Genomic DNA, 13,775 nt, shown 5'->3' on the forward strand with positions numbered 1-13,775 from the left:
TATAAATAAAATTAATCTGTAAGTTATGTTATTTAGTATGGCTTCGCAATTGATTTTAGCTATACATTGCGTTGTTTTAATATAAATTAAATATGGTTCGTTTAATGCAATGTTTATGCTTTATATTCTGATTGTCGAAGAGGTTTTGTAAGAATTCTCCTTCACAATACGCACTCAAGGTTCATTGGCCTCGACAAAAACGTGACGTGTCTCAACTAATCAAAGGCAAAATAGCGACTTGGGCGTTGAGATTAGCAACATAGCTAAATTCAATTTCTCAGTTCTTCGAAAATTTCCGCCGTGAACTGGCTTTGAGTCTGAATTAAGTGAAAGGAAGCAGTCAGTAAACTGGTCGTTTTTATTTGTAATTGTTTTAAATTTATGAAAGAGCTAGTTTTCTCGCTAACAACTTGATTTTCATAGATGACACTGGATATTGCGTCACAGTGTCGAGCGGAAGCAGCTGTTTCTCTTCCAACATGGCGTCTGTAACAACAGGTGAGTGGCACAGGGCCTTGTGTGTCTGCTTAAATTCTGACTAAAAGGTCCAGAACCAAGAGTTGTCGACAGAATCGTAAAATATAGGTAATTTTATTTTGTCAGTATAGTTGCAGAAGACGGCGTCAATTATTGATGCTGCTTGGTTCTGTTGGACAAAATCGAAACGCTGAGCTGCCAAGCTAACGTGAACTAGCTAGAATAGCTTGCGTTGATTCGTTATTTGAATGAATTGGTGTATCTGGCAAATGAACTAGTGGGCCCTAGCCAACTAGAATATTGGGTCTTACTGGTGTGAGCTAGCGATTGTAGTAGCTATAACTAAGGTTAGTGTAATGCTAGCTAAGTTGCTAAATGCAGAAGGCGAGGTTTACAGCCGGCTTTTGTCGCTTACACACTGCTCTGCTACATCAACGACTTGGCTACGCGGCTAGTTGGCTGCTCCAGTGAGGGGTATTCAGAATTGTTCTGTGCTGAGATCATTGTTGAATTTGTTTTTGGCCATCTAGCCTGGTTGGCTAGGTAATGATTGCCAGTTAGCGTTAATTAGCAAATATTGTTTTCATCTCCCATTGTCATGAGTACCGATTTTTAATTGGTTACCTATAACTGTAGGGCATGCTAGCTGGTCATGTCGAATTAGAGCTAGCTAACGTTAACTTTAGTGTTCATCGACCAAATGTAATACTAGTCTGCCAATGGTAAGCTGACTAGATAATATTACACATTTGTCTTGGTCTAGCTTGATATTTCGTCAATCACTGAATCTCTAGTCGATGACACAGTCGATAGCAAATGTTACACAGTGTCAGTCGATTTAGTAATGAAACCCTGTTGGCTGAATTAGCCAGCCAGACTTAGTTAATCCTCCAACTATTTTAGGCACATGTGGATGCTGATCTAGGATCAGCGTTTGATGGGCAAAATATTTCTGGAATTTTGTTTCATGCGGAAGATATAGCTACTCAGCCTGTAAGCTCTAAATATATCTCCCAGCTGGTCTAACGTGATACCTCACTGCCACATTTCACCTAGGGAGTAGCCTAATTGTTGCAGTATTTTTGCATCAGCATTCATCACCATTGGCTAAAGGTTCCTCAGTTCATTGTGAGACCTTTGTGTAGTAATTATTATAAATGCGACTTAAAAATATCTACAAACAGTCTTGGAGCGACCAGGCAGAATAGCTAAGAAGGCTTTAGTTTGATCAGTCTACTGCCTGATCGATTGTAAATCTTAAAAGCGATTTAACATTATGGTGTTTCAAAATATGTTTAATGATTTATGGCCACAGATTCATACAAAAGATGTGTGTACTTGTTTGGGGCTAGTGATGATTAATTTTAATATATTGAGCTAAACTGTGTGATCTACACTTGCGGCAGTTATGGAAAATAAAGGTGGTGTGAATTATATGCTACTTATATGTCAGAACTCTCTGCAGTGTACTTAGCTGGACCTTTTTTGGCAGTTAGCTAAAATCCATTATGTCAGCAGTGTTATGCACTTTACCGGATGTTTCGCATAACCATGCATATTGCCTCAGTTTTCTTTTCTGTAAGTCTGTGTAAGGTCAGACAACAGGAAAATAAGACTGGTGCCCTATTGCTCCAGTTCTTCTTGGGTGTCTAGAACCATGTAAGGCCATTGTGTTGTCGTACTAGAGTTGCATGTGTGTCCATGCTGACGTGTTCTTTCCTCCTATCCACAGCCACCTCGGAATGGATCCAGTTCTTCAAGGATGCTGGAATTCCTCCCAGCCTGGCTGTGAACTACGCCTTGTCCTTTGTGGACAACAGGTAAGACAGCCGGCCATTTCTGATGTAAGCGGTGCGGTCCGAGCGTGGAACCAGACCCTGGCCCTCAAAACCTCTTTGACAAGAGACAGGATTGGTTCCCTAGACTGAATGTGCCCCGCTGAAGCAACCAGACATATTCCTATTTGATGACTTCACTTTCTGTGGCAGACTTGCTCTCTTTTCGAAACTATAAACTCAGATGATGGAGGAGTATTGGTCTGGAGTTGTTGGGTCATGTGGCTGAATCTCAGCTCTGCTATGGTGAGAACAGAACTGGCTGCTTCTGGTCATCTCAGACGCATTACTAAGGTGCACAGTGAATGAAGAGACTTGGTGTACCATTATTGCTATTGGTGGTGGTCTTGTGTGTACTCTTGTGTCCTGCGGCGATATACTGCAAGTTACACAATGGCTGCGTTCCTGGGACCACTTCGTAACTCAATTTAGGCGTAACTCGGAAATTAATGTATAACTAAAGACATTTTTAGGTCAGAGGAACTACAAAAATTATACACAGCAATCCAAACGCATATCAGGGTGGACAACCAACACAATTGTAAGTTAATTTTACAGCTGAAATAATAATTGCTTGATAAACACAAAGGACAGAATGGGAAAAAGAGTATTTGGTAAGAGTATTGTTCTATATAGTACTACAAATATCTTAACTTTTTTATAAACAGTATTACAGTATATATGTGTTGGGAGTTATTTAGACCAACCATAATTCCCCCTTCATATTACATAAGCCTCATTCCGTAGATCAAGGACTATCTTTACTTTGGTTTTCTAGAACTTTATAAACCAGAGGCATCTTCATTTACAAATCGAATCCTTTGTTGCCTTTAGGCTCCAAAGTTAAAAGGCAGGGCATTTTCGCTCCGTACTCCCCAAGCATGTGCAAAATGTAACCACTATTTGACCAGAACAGACAGACATTCCCTATGCATAATTCTCTTTGAAGAGCATATGCATACCATTTATGAAATTTGCCTTCCCCCAGTCATTGCACGCACATGCTCTCCCCCTGTCATAGGATCTATGATTAGTCACTCTTAACTGCTGTCTGTGAATGAGGCTTTTGATCTCATCCATTCAGTATGCAATTAGAACACAGTCCAGGCTCTCAATGTAAAAGCACTTTCCTGCCGGGTCCTTTAAACTTTTCTCTCGGCCTCAAACCTGTTTTTTTTGTACATACACCACATAATTAAGACACTAATTCATTTTTCTGTTTTAATTTTATCTGCATATACGAGGAACAAACTGCAGTAACATTCTATTTTTACCCTGAAAACAGAATAATCTTGTGTATTTGGATCATCATCAATGACTTCACAAGTCATTTAGACTGTGCTAACTGGCCAATCAGACTGCGTGGTGTGGGTGACACTAAAATGCTTCCCTCTATCGTCTTGAAAAAGACTTCCAGGCCTTTTCCAATTCCTCCCCCCTACAAATACCCCAAAATATATCCATGCCATGTTTTGGAGAATGTTATGAAGTGACATCCTACATTTCAGAAGCATTTGGACACTGCTTTCCAACGCGTGGCAGTTCTGACCATCTGTGAGGTCACTGTGGTTAGAGTGTGAATCATAGGCAGTGAGCTCTCTAGTGCAGATTCCGGTTTGCCAGTGTCTGTACGCTTTTTCTGTGTGTCTGTCGTGCCGTACAGGATCCAGAAGAACATGCTGATGGATCTGAGTAAGGAGATCATGATGGACCTGGGTATCACGGTCATCGGTGACATCATCGCCATCCTCAAGCATGCCAAGCAGGTGCACAGACAGGTGAGGGTGGGTGGAGCACACTGCTGCACGCGCACTGCTCACAGACACACACACACACACGCACGCACGCATACTCTTACACATGGTCATGCACACACACACGCACACACACACATGCATGCATGCTGTTGAATGTGATCACGTGTCCATTCGCTTCCTTTGCAGATTTCCTTGTTTAAGCTGGCCAGCATAGATTACTTACTTTGTGCAGCTTGATATTTAGTAAAGAGCTCTCAGTCTTGCAGACACATACTTGTTTGTTCATTTTTTAGGTTTAAGGTTTGCTTGGCCACTTTCAGGGATCACTTTCATTTCTGTATTGTACTGCTTTAATGGAGCCATATATGTCCTGAGGCTTTCCCTCTTACCAGCGTTTATTACTTGGGTACCAGTGTGTTTCCTTAGTAGATGCACTTATTTTAGGTGGCTGGTATGGCTCATATTTCTTCATATTGATTAGTTAATGGCTCAATGTTCTATCACACTCACTTTCTTTGCGCTTTATTTGCTGCTTATTTATTAATTCACTTGGCAGGCGTCCTTTTCCAGGTTCAATTTTGTAGAGTAAGTCAGTGGAGTTTTATGGAAACAAATGGCGGTTGTTATATACAACAAATGTCTGTAAACATACCATTTTCTTTTTGGCTCGCACTTTCATTTTGACACATTTTTCTTTCATTTCTGTTTGAATTGTTTTGTATTTACACCGTAGTTCTTTGTTTGGGTGGAAAAGCTGTGGCTACGGACAACAGACTTAAAGCCTGGAAATAAATGAGATCTTTGTAAACCGTATTTATTATTATTATTATTATTATTATTATTATTTATTAATGATTTGGGTTCTATCTCAAATGGTCCTTTGTTCCTGCATGAAATGATGATCAGGCCTGCCATTGATTCAGAGAAGCTCTCTTACGGGTCAGAGCCCTGCTGAGTGTGGCCTTTTCCCTCCTCCCCACCAGGACATGTGTAAGATGGCCACAGAGGCCATCACCTCAGGACAAACCAGTGTTCAGGCAGAGCTGAGAAGGACCGCCAACACGCGTGAGTGTTTCCCCCACCTCCCAGTCTGGGGCCACCTAGTGGTCATACAGCGCCGGCGCGCCGGATCCGAGCTCTGCACAGGGGCCCGTAGCTGAGGGATTGAAAATAAAACCGCCCTTAAAAAAGGGTAACAGAATGAACATGGCGAAGATTATAACAGAACTGCAGGTAAGAAAAGGGTTAAAGTAATGCAATGAGGCAAGTCTGAAGGCCAAGCTTAAAAAATGCATCTTCCATTTACGATAGAAAAATGTGTCCGGAGTCCAGAGGCGTGGAGCAGGACAGCGGCAGGTCTCCTTTTTTAACGAGTGAAACCTCTACGGGAGAAGTTTGACTGTGACGTGCTATCGTGACGTGCTATCGTGACTTGCCGTGGCCTCTTGCGTCCCTCTAAGGACACAGATAGCACACACAGTGGTATGAAAGCTGTTCTGTAATACAGACTGAGCTCCCTATGCAAAAACAGATCACAATACTGAGGCTACGATATGGTGTAGATCGGGGCACTGAGGCTAATTTCACCACAATGGCTGTGATAGGCTGTAACGGTGACACTTGTACAGACAATAAATTGCATTTAAGATGCGTATTTAAAATGATTTATGGCAAAGGTGCAAAACATAGCATTTGCAGTTTGCTTTAACACAGAGACAATTAAGCAGCCTGAAAATGTAGGAAGAATGATATATTTAAACGTAGATTTATGTAGAGCTTTTATTCGGTAGGCACCGACCACTTTACAGGACAGTTTAAATGGAGGTGCTCGCTCTGAACGTAATGTAATGGCGTATTCTGCGGGCCAGCATGCATGGGGGCCTGTAACACGCCGGGTGGAAATTTCCCGGTTTGTCGTCATTACGTGGGCCGCACGGTGATGCAACGTTCCGTTTCTCTTTGTGTCCCCCTGGTGATGGAGCGGTTGAGTCATCCGGCTCATTTTCGGCAGTTAGGCTGCATCCCAGAGCCAGGATGGCAGTCGTGATGCTTTCGTCTCCTTGATTCTGACTTAGCAAGGGTACTAAAACCGGAAATGGACCGGAACCTCATTTAAAACTCCTCTGAGCCCCCCCCCCCCCCCCCCCCCCCAGCCTGTCGTGTTTTTTAAAATGGTAGCAAACATTTATTTATTTAAATTATTATTATTATAATTTTTAATATAATGTAATAAAAGTATAATACTTTTACCCTCTCTCCACCACTGGCTTTTGTTCATGTATCACAATTCAGTCTATCAGAGCCAGTATTGTGCTGTTATCTGTAGAATTGTTTGAATCGAAAGGAACGCTTGCATATTACATTTTTAAAGAAGGAATCAGTTATTTTCCTTTTTTCTTCCCCACAAAATGGTCCCTTTGTTAAACTCTTACTCCCCCTGCACTTTGGTAACTCGCTGGCAGTCGTGTACTGCTTGCAGTTGGAATTGGATTTTGTGATGATATAGATTAGTATGTCATTGCTGTGACAACGTAACCTGCGAGCGCTGCTGTGGAACTGTATGGGAGGGGGTTTTTTTGGTTTGTTTGTTTTTCTAAAATGATGATTTACAGAGGGTCCCAAACTGTGCCCTGGGGGACACTGCGTGAAATGCAGTGACACATACGCATTTTGCCAGGATAGTAAGCTACCACCTGTCAGCTAGATAACACCCAAACAAATACAGCTTGCTGCTGGCAGAGTCCAGGATCACCTCTGTGTGGTCCGACAAAATTTAGCAGTAAGCTGTTAAAAGACATGTGAGAAGCGTCGGTGCGGCTGTATCCGGAGCCCCGGAGGTTGCAGATATGCGAAACGCTGTCCCCGCTGCCTGGCGCGGGCGCGGCGCTGGGGAAGCGCAGGCGAGCGGCCGCCGCAGCGTGCGGACAACCTGCGCCCACGAGCGCGTCGGCTCAAGCGCATTTCACCTGAGAGAGGCCAGGAGGAGCCGGCAGTAACAGCTCAGCACATAGCCAAATAAGCTCTGGTGAGTCTGAGCTCACCGCCATTTACGCCATCTTGGATTTCAAGTTAGGAGAGCTGGTGTCGGTTTCCGCTGTTAGAACATTGTCAATTTGATTGCAAAGTATGATGACCGCTTGATAACATCAAGGAGAAGGCGAATCCAAGATGAGAAAAAGCCTTGCAGGCGAGCAGCGGGAAGGAGTGTCGATGTATTCTGACACTCTGGAGCTGAGATGGAAGAAACCTCACCAGCTGTATCGAGGCGTCCGCTTTTCAGACGTTTGCCTTTTTCTGTGTGTGTGTGTGTGTGTGTGTGTGCGTGCGTGCGTGCGTGCGTGCGTGTGCGCTTGTGTGCGTGTCTGAGAGACTGTGAATAAATTCTTCACGCTTCCTGTTTGAGGCTGCCTGCGCCTGTAATGTTGATATTTCTCTTTCTCTCCCTCTCGGAACAGCCGCCACACGTATGATCGCCAACGCTTTGAGCCGGGACTCCCCGCCGAGCACGCCCGTCCGTCGCCCTGACAACCGCCTCTCTGTGACCGTGTCCAACAAACAAGCCGGCAAGAGCACAAAAGCGGGTACCTGTCTCTCTGCCCCCTGCCCACCCCCGCTCTGAATTTAGTTTCTTACATTGATTTCATGCTGTCTCTTGTGAGGTGTTGTCGTTTGTTAGTTCCGCCTCTTGTTTTCTCATCACTCCCTCCTCTGTTTCTCTCTTCCTCTCCTCCCTCCGTCCCAGTGCTGAGCCGGCCGGCGGACGAGGGCGGTGCCGTTCCGGTGAAGCGCCGTCGGGTGACGGCGGAAATGGAGGGTAAATACATCATCAACATGCCCAAGGGCACCACTGCCCGCACACGCCGCATCCTGGAGCAGCAGGCCAAGAGAGGTACGGCACAACCGTCTATAGGGCAACTGTACCTTCTCTCAGACTGCTCCACCATCTATAGGGCAACCACAGCTACTCTCAGGCAGGTCAACCATCTATAGGGCAACCACAGCTACTCTCAGGCAGGTCAACCATCTATAGGGCAACTGTAGCTTCTCTCAGACAACTCGCACAAAGAGCTTTTATTGCTTTATGTCAGTTTGTCTTTGTCCATCTTTCTCAGACAAGGGAATGAAGCGTACCTCAGTGTTTGAGAGGCTGGGGGCAGAATCCAAAGCAGACACTACCACCGGCAGCAAGGTGAGGAAACATGAGACGTGGCGACTTACAGCTTTGGATAATGGCACTGGAGCAATGCTTCGCTGCAAGAGCAGCTTCTGTGAGTCACTGTTGTGTTGAATGTCCTTCTCTGTGCCCCACGCACTTTAGCCCACAGGAGTGTTCAGCCGGCTGGGCAGGGGCGACGAAGAGGAGGATGAGGAAGTCGGAGCTGGGAACAGAGGGGCGCGCCGGCCAGGGGATGAGGAAGAGGAGGATGTGGGTGAGCAGGAGGATGAGGAAGAGGAGAGCGACGGTGAGGGCTCGGTGCTCCAGTACGCCGGCGTCCTGAAACGGCCCCTCCCCTCCCTGAAGCGGGCGGCCGCCTCCTCCAGTCAACCCCCGCCCAAGCCGCCCGCCAAACCCGCCCCCACCACCCTCCGTCGCCTGGGCAACAAGGCCAAGCCTCCCCCCTCCCCGTCCCCCCCCTCTAACTCCTCCTCCTCTCCAGAACAGCCCCCACCCTCCAAACTCAGCATCCTGCAGAGACTGGGCAAGCTGCCTCCTGCCACTCCCCCTGGCCCCGCCCCCCAGCTGCAGCCCGACACCCAGGACAGCCGCGTGACCAGCACCCGGCCCAAAGCGCTGGCCAGCTCCAAGGTCAGCAGCAGCACCGGCGGGGGGGACTGCGGGGGGGCCCAGATGGACAATGCCGGAACAGTCAGCGTCTTCAAGAGACTGGGCACCAAGAAGACCTAACCCCGTATCCCAAACGTCCCACACCCTCCCCTGTCTTAACCCGTCACGCACAGGACAAGCAGTGTACCTCACCTCACACTCCTCCTACAGGGACTTGTAACCCCCCCATACCCCCCCCCCCCCTACCAGGTTCCCCGAGCATGCCATGTCAGAAATTAGAATATTTTTAAAAAGAATTTGATGTGTTTTAGTAAGGGGCACAGCTTCTGCTGCTTGAGCACTTTGCTGGGCAGCCAACCCAAAGGTTGTGGCATCGCCTCGTGTGATACACACGCTCGTCCCTCACTCCTGGTGACCACAGAAGTGACGTCTACTTTTTTGCCTTTTCTCTTCTTTTACTTACGAACCCTGATAAGGTGTCTTTTTTCTTATGGTTAAAGTTCTTATAATTATTGATGTGGCCTGGCACAAACTAACACGGGAATGCTTGTTTGTCCCTCTCCTTTTTGATTTTCGGTGTTGGAAACCATAGATACACAGCTGCTAGATCAGGCATAATCTGGTGTGCATTTCCAGCCCTGGTTCATTACGAGGTGTGCATGCAGAGAACCTGAGATTCTGGAACAGAATAAAAATCAGTGCAGTTTCTCGCATTAATTACGAAGACTAAACGGCATTGGGGCTTTCTGGCTCACATACAACTAGTTCTTTTCAAATGCAAGTCCAATTTAGCACTCAAGTATCTATGGTGAAGGCACTGTTGTTCACTGAAGTCGACACTTGCCCACTTGCTCTAAAAAGACTGGTGATAATGTTGAAGATGTCCTGCATTTGGAGTATTCAGGTGTGGTCTTGCGAACAGCAGTTAAGAGCTGGGAATGGCTAACGGTTTCGACCACGCAGGAGCATCTTTTTACCTCCCCCTCCCCCCGTCGTTAGTTCTCACCTGTTAACCACTCTGCTGCGGTCAGGACCCTACCTTTGAACTGCCAGCCATGCAGACGTGGCCAATCATTTTAATACCTCGATGAACTAGGCAGCTTCAAACCCCACTCCCCCCCATACCTCTGAAGGGGGAGGAGCAAAGCCTCATCAAGGGTGCACCCTTGTACTCGTCGGGCAGACCTGCGAGCTGGAAGTCTGCCATGTTTCCTCTCCTCTGGAAGCTCCAGTGCCGGACGGGACGGGTGACCAGCGGGGGGGCCTACAGACCCACGGACTCACTTCTACCGTGTTTTGTGCTCCAATCGCAGATTTTGTATTTTCATTTTACTTTTTTAATATAAATGTAATGCTACACCAGACCTTTGCTACACTGTGCAGATTTCGAAGTTGCCACAGGAAAAAAAAAAAAGTGTTTAGCGGGCTGGTGTTTTTTAAAGTAATGGCACAAGACATCTTGTCTTGCAGAAGTTTTCTTGAGGAAAAAAAAAGGGTAAACACTGACTGACTTGTCTGCCTTTTATTCCCCACAGTCTCAGTTTGAACCCATTAGTAGTGCTGGGTTTAGTGACTCTGCTGTGGGCCCTGTCCCAGGACTCCAGCGCTAGTACACATGTCACTATAGCACATTTAAAAAAGGTGTGTAGGTTTGGCTACTGAAATAGCTGCGCACTATAATTTGATTCCCCTCGTGTATTTGTGGCCGTTATGCTGCAGTGTCCTGCTGTTGTGCAGACAAACATCCAGCAGGATGTGCTAAGGTGCGTGTGAGTATGTGTGCGTGAATGTGTGTGCGTGAATATGTGTGCGTGAATGCGTGTGTGTGAATGTGTGAGTGTGAATATGTGTGCATGAATGTGTGTGCGTGAATGTGTGTGCGTGAATATGTGTGCGTATATATGTGTGCGTCAGTATGTGTGCGTGAATGCGTGTGCGTGAGTGTGAATGTGTGAGTGTGAATATGTGTGCATGAATGCGTGAGTGTGAATGCGTGAGTGTGAGTATGTGTGCGTGAATGCGTGTGCGTGAATGTGTGCATGAATGTGTGAGTGTGAATGTGTGCATGAATGCGTGAGTGTGAGTATGTGTGCGTGAATATGTGTGCGTATATATGTGTGCGTCAGTATGTGTGCGTGAATGCGTGTGCGTGAATGTGTGAGTGTGAGTATGTGTGCGTGAATGTGTGTGCGTGAAAGCGTGCGCCGCGTGCGCACACTTAAGCGAGATAGCAGACCTTCGCGAGCTGGCACTGGGATCTGCCAGGTCTTGCAGGCAAAGGGAAGAGGACCAGTGATGGGTCCACCAGTCTCCCCCACCTGACCTTGCGTCCTGCCAATTGATGTCCTCAAAGCCAGCTCTCTTGGCCGCACGCAGTTTTCAAAATGGGTCTAGACGGTTATTCAAAATGGATGCCAGTCTGCCTTAACTGTGTTAACCCTAACATTGGGCGCAGTGGTTTCTGGTTAAGATTATTATTGGAACAAAGTGCCTCAGTAATAAAATCATTATTGAGGCACTCTGTGCTCACCAGAGTTTTACAGGTAAGATATATTTTACCTTGTATGGGGTGTGCATGCAACAAATTGCTGATCCAACTCTAGATAGTCTATTGAAATACACACACACACACACTGCTTCTAAGTTAATTGTTGCTGGGTGACCAGATGTCTCCCCATGATGAAATGGTTTTCTTGACAGTGAAATATTGATTGTTTGAGGCCTAAATCTTTCTCTGTTCAGAAAACCCCAGAGATCCTTTACCAATTACCAATGGATGTTCTGACCATTTGTCAGTAATTCTACCTCTTTTTAGAATCCATTTAAATGAATCTTCCCTGCTAGTTCCGCTACTGCTTGATGTAGGAAGTGAAGGTTGTGAGCTTTCACAAGAACACACTGCCAGTCATTGTGTGTGAACCAATCAAAAGTTTTTTTTTTTTTCCACTTCGCAAAACTTTTTTTTTTTTTTTGTTCATATCAAGCGGGGGAAACTGAAGCTCGCTTCCTTGTCTTGTTGAGAGACGTTGCTCACTAGTGCCACTGCGGTTGCTCCAGTATAGGTGTTTCAGCCACCTGTTTTAGTGTAGGTCAATGGCAACAATACTATCAAAATATGAAGTCAATCATTTTTTTCCACAAGAAAAAGTAGTTTTTTTTTCTCCCAATATGCCAGTTTAAGTTATTGTGCTGTTTGGACATTCCGGTAATATTTTGTGGACTCTGGTACAGTTTGTGTCACTACCGAGTCACTGTATCGCACACGCTTAATGGACGACTGGATTTCAAGTCCAATTCAAGTCTTTACTGCGCAGTCTCTGGCTCCAATTTGTCCAACATGGCAGCGCCCACGGACTGCACCAGGGATCATCAACTCTGGCCCTCGAATCCAAATCCAGCCCTGGTTTTCTTTTCTCCCAGGTAATTAGTGCTACTGATTGGCCAGACTGTCTTCACACCTGACTCCCAGGCAAAGGGAGGGTGGAAAACCAGTAGTTCTCGGCCCTCGAGGACCGTGAGTTGTTGATCTCTGGACTACACTTTCCGGGCTTCAAAATCCTTTTCAACAAGCCCATGGGGAGTCAATGGGTGACATCACAATGACTTCTTCCATGTTTGCCTACAGTCTATGGTTTGTATCCTTGCGTTCTTAATACTGTCTGGTAGTATCACTCAATTTTGGTGTTAGGAAGCCTCATCAGCCCACAAGCTGATTTTCAGTTTCACTCACAAGATCAATACATTCTATAAAACAATGTATTATATTTCAATTTAATCTCTGAGGACATCAACTTTTTTAATTTATGTTTTTTAGGGGTCCAAGCATAAAGTGCTGGAAACCTGTTGTTTTTGTTCAGATTTTTATTATTTTTCTGAGATTGTGTGTGCATAGCAGAAACTGTACATCATAGAGCTACCAAATTTGGGTAGGTTCCCATTACCACCCAATACTTACCCAATTTAACCTTATGGGGCAATATAGGAAGGCACTATCTTTTTTGGGCTACAACTTTTGAACTGTTTGGCCTATGGTCAGAATTTTGTTCCTCAGATTTCCTGGCTCATAACAAATAAATCTGCCTCAAGGACCACCATGAAGTCCACCATATTGTGTGTATATATATATATATATATATATTGCAATTTTGCATTTTTTTGAAAAAAAAAAAACGGCTAAAATGCTTATCTTGCAAAATGAAATCTGATGCACAGCCTCCTTAAACCAAGCTCCTTGAAAAACGTACACAGAATTTGGATACAGTAAAATATGAATGAAAAACAAGCCAGTAAAATTGATGTGGGTGTGGCTTAGCAGAAGAATGCTCATTTTTGAATACAATGTCTGATCATCACACAACTTAATGCATATTTTCCTTGTCAAACCAAGGACACATTTAAAATGTGTTCTGTTTGGTCAATATTGGCTGTGTGTTTGGACCCTGTATATTGCTGCTTCCAGCTATATTTATTTTTTAAATTATTTCTCTGCCCTAAAACTGTTTGCACAGCAAAAATTGACACTTGCACAGAATTTGGCATGCATCCTCTGTAGACCAAGCTCCATGAAAAGTTAAACAGAATTCTGACAATTAAAATATGGATGAATAAGGAGCCATTGAATAGCATTGTGAGCATGGCTTGTGACAAAAATGTTAACTTTAAAACAGCTCAACAGAAATTGATAAATGTTGGTTGCTATATTGGCACTAACATCAAGAGCCAAACACGATTGGCCCAATTGAAATGTATGGCGGCACTCTAGAGCATAGTATTTTTTATAAATTCATGAAAAATCACTGCTGTCTTTTAGAGATGTAAAACTTGCTGTAGTGATCAATTTCATCATCTGATGCATTGATCTGTACCTTCAATATTGACAACCTCTTGTATTATTCACCATCTTGTAAATGCTAATATGAA

The 13,775-nt window shown here is 45.0% G+C and overlaps 1 protein-coding gene across 2 annotated transcripts; it reads left to right on the forward strand.

The window, feature by feature from the left end:
• Window positions 1-418: 418 nt before the first annotated feature.
• c12h19orf47 (chromosome 12 C19orf47 homolog) lies at window positions 419-10,361 on the forward strand. 2 transcript variants are annotated; one of them, XM_035383674.1, is made up of 8 exons: window positions 419-498; window positions 2,210-2,297; window positions 3,976-4,090; window positions 5,053-5,134; window positions 7,525-7,650; window positions 7,812-7,958; window positions 8,182-8,258; window positions 8,388-10,361. In XM_035383674.1, the coding sequence occupies exons 1-8, from the start codon at window positions 480-482 to the stop codon at window positions 8,973-8,975; spliced, it is 1,242 nt and encodes a 413-aa protein (XP_035239565.1). In that variant the 5' UTR covers window positions 419-479; the 3' UTR covers window positions 8,976-10,361. The 2 variants fall into 2 exon arrangements, with proteins under 2 accessions (XP_035239565.1, XP_035239566.1); XM_035383675.1 differs by having other exon boundaries at window positions 424-498; window positions 7,812-7,883.
• The last annotated feature ends 3,414 nt before the right edge of the window (window positions 10,362-13,775 follow it).

The sequence above is a fragment of the Anguilla anguilla genome, chromosome 12 (genome assembly GCF_013347855.1).
Source record: "Anguilla anguilla isolate fAngAng1 chromosome 12, fAngAng1.pri, whole genome shotgun sequence".
Classification (NCBI taxonomy): Eukaryota; Metazoa; Chordata; class Actinopteri; order Anguilliformes; family Anguillidae; genus Anguilla; species Anguilla anguilla.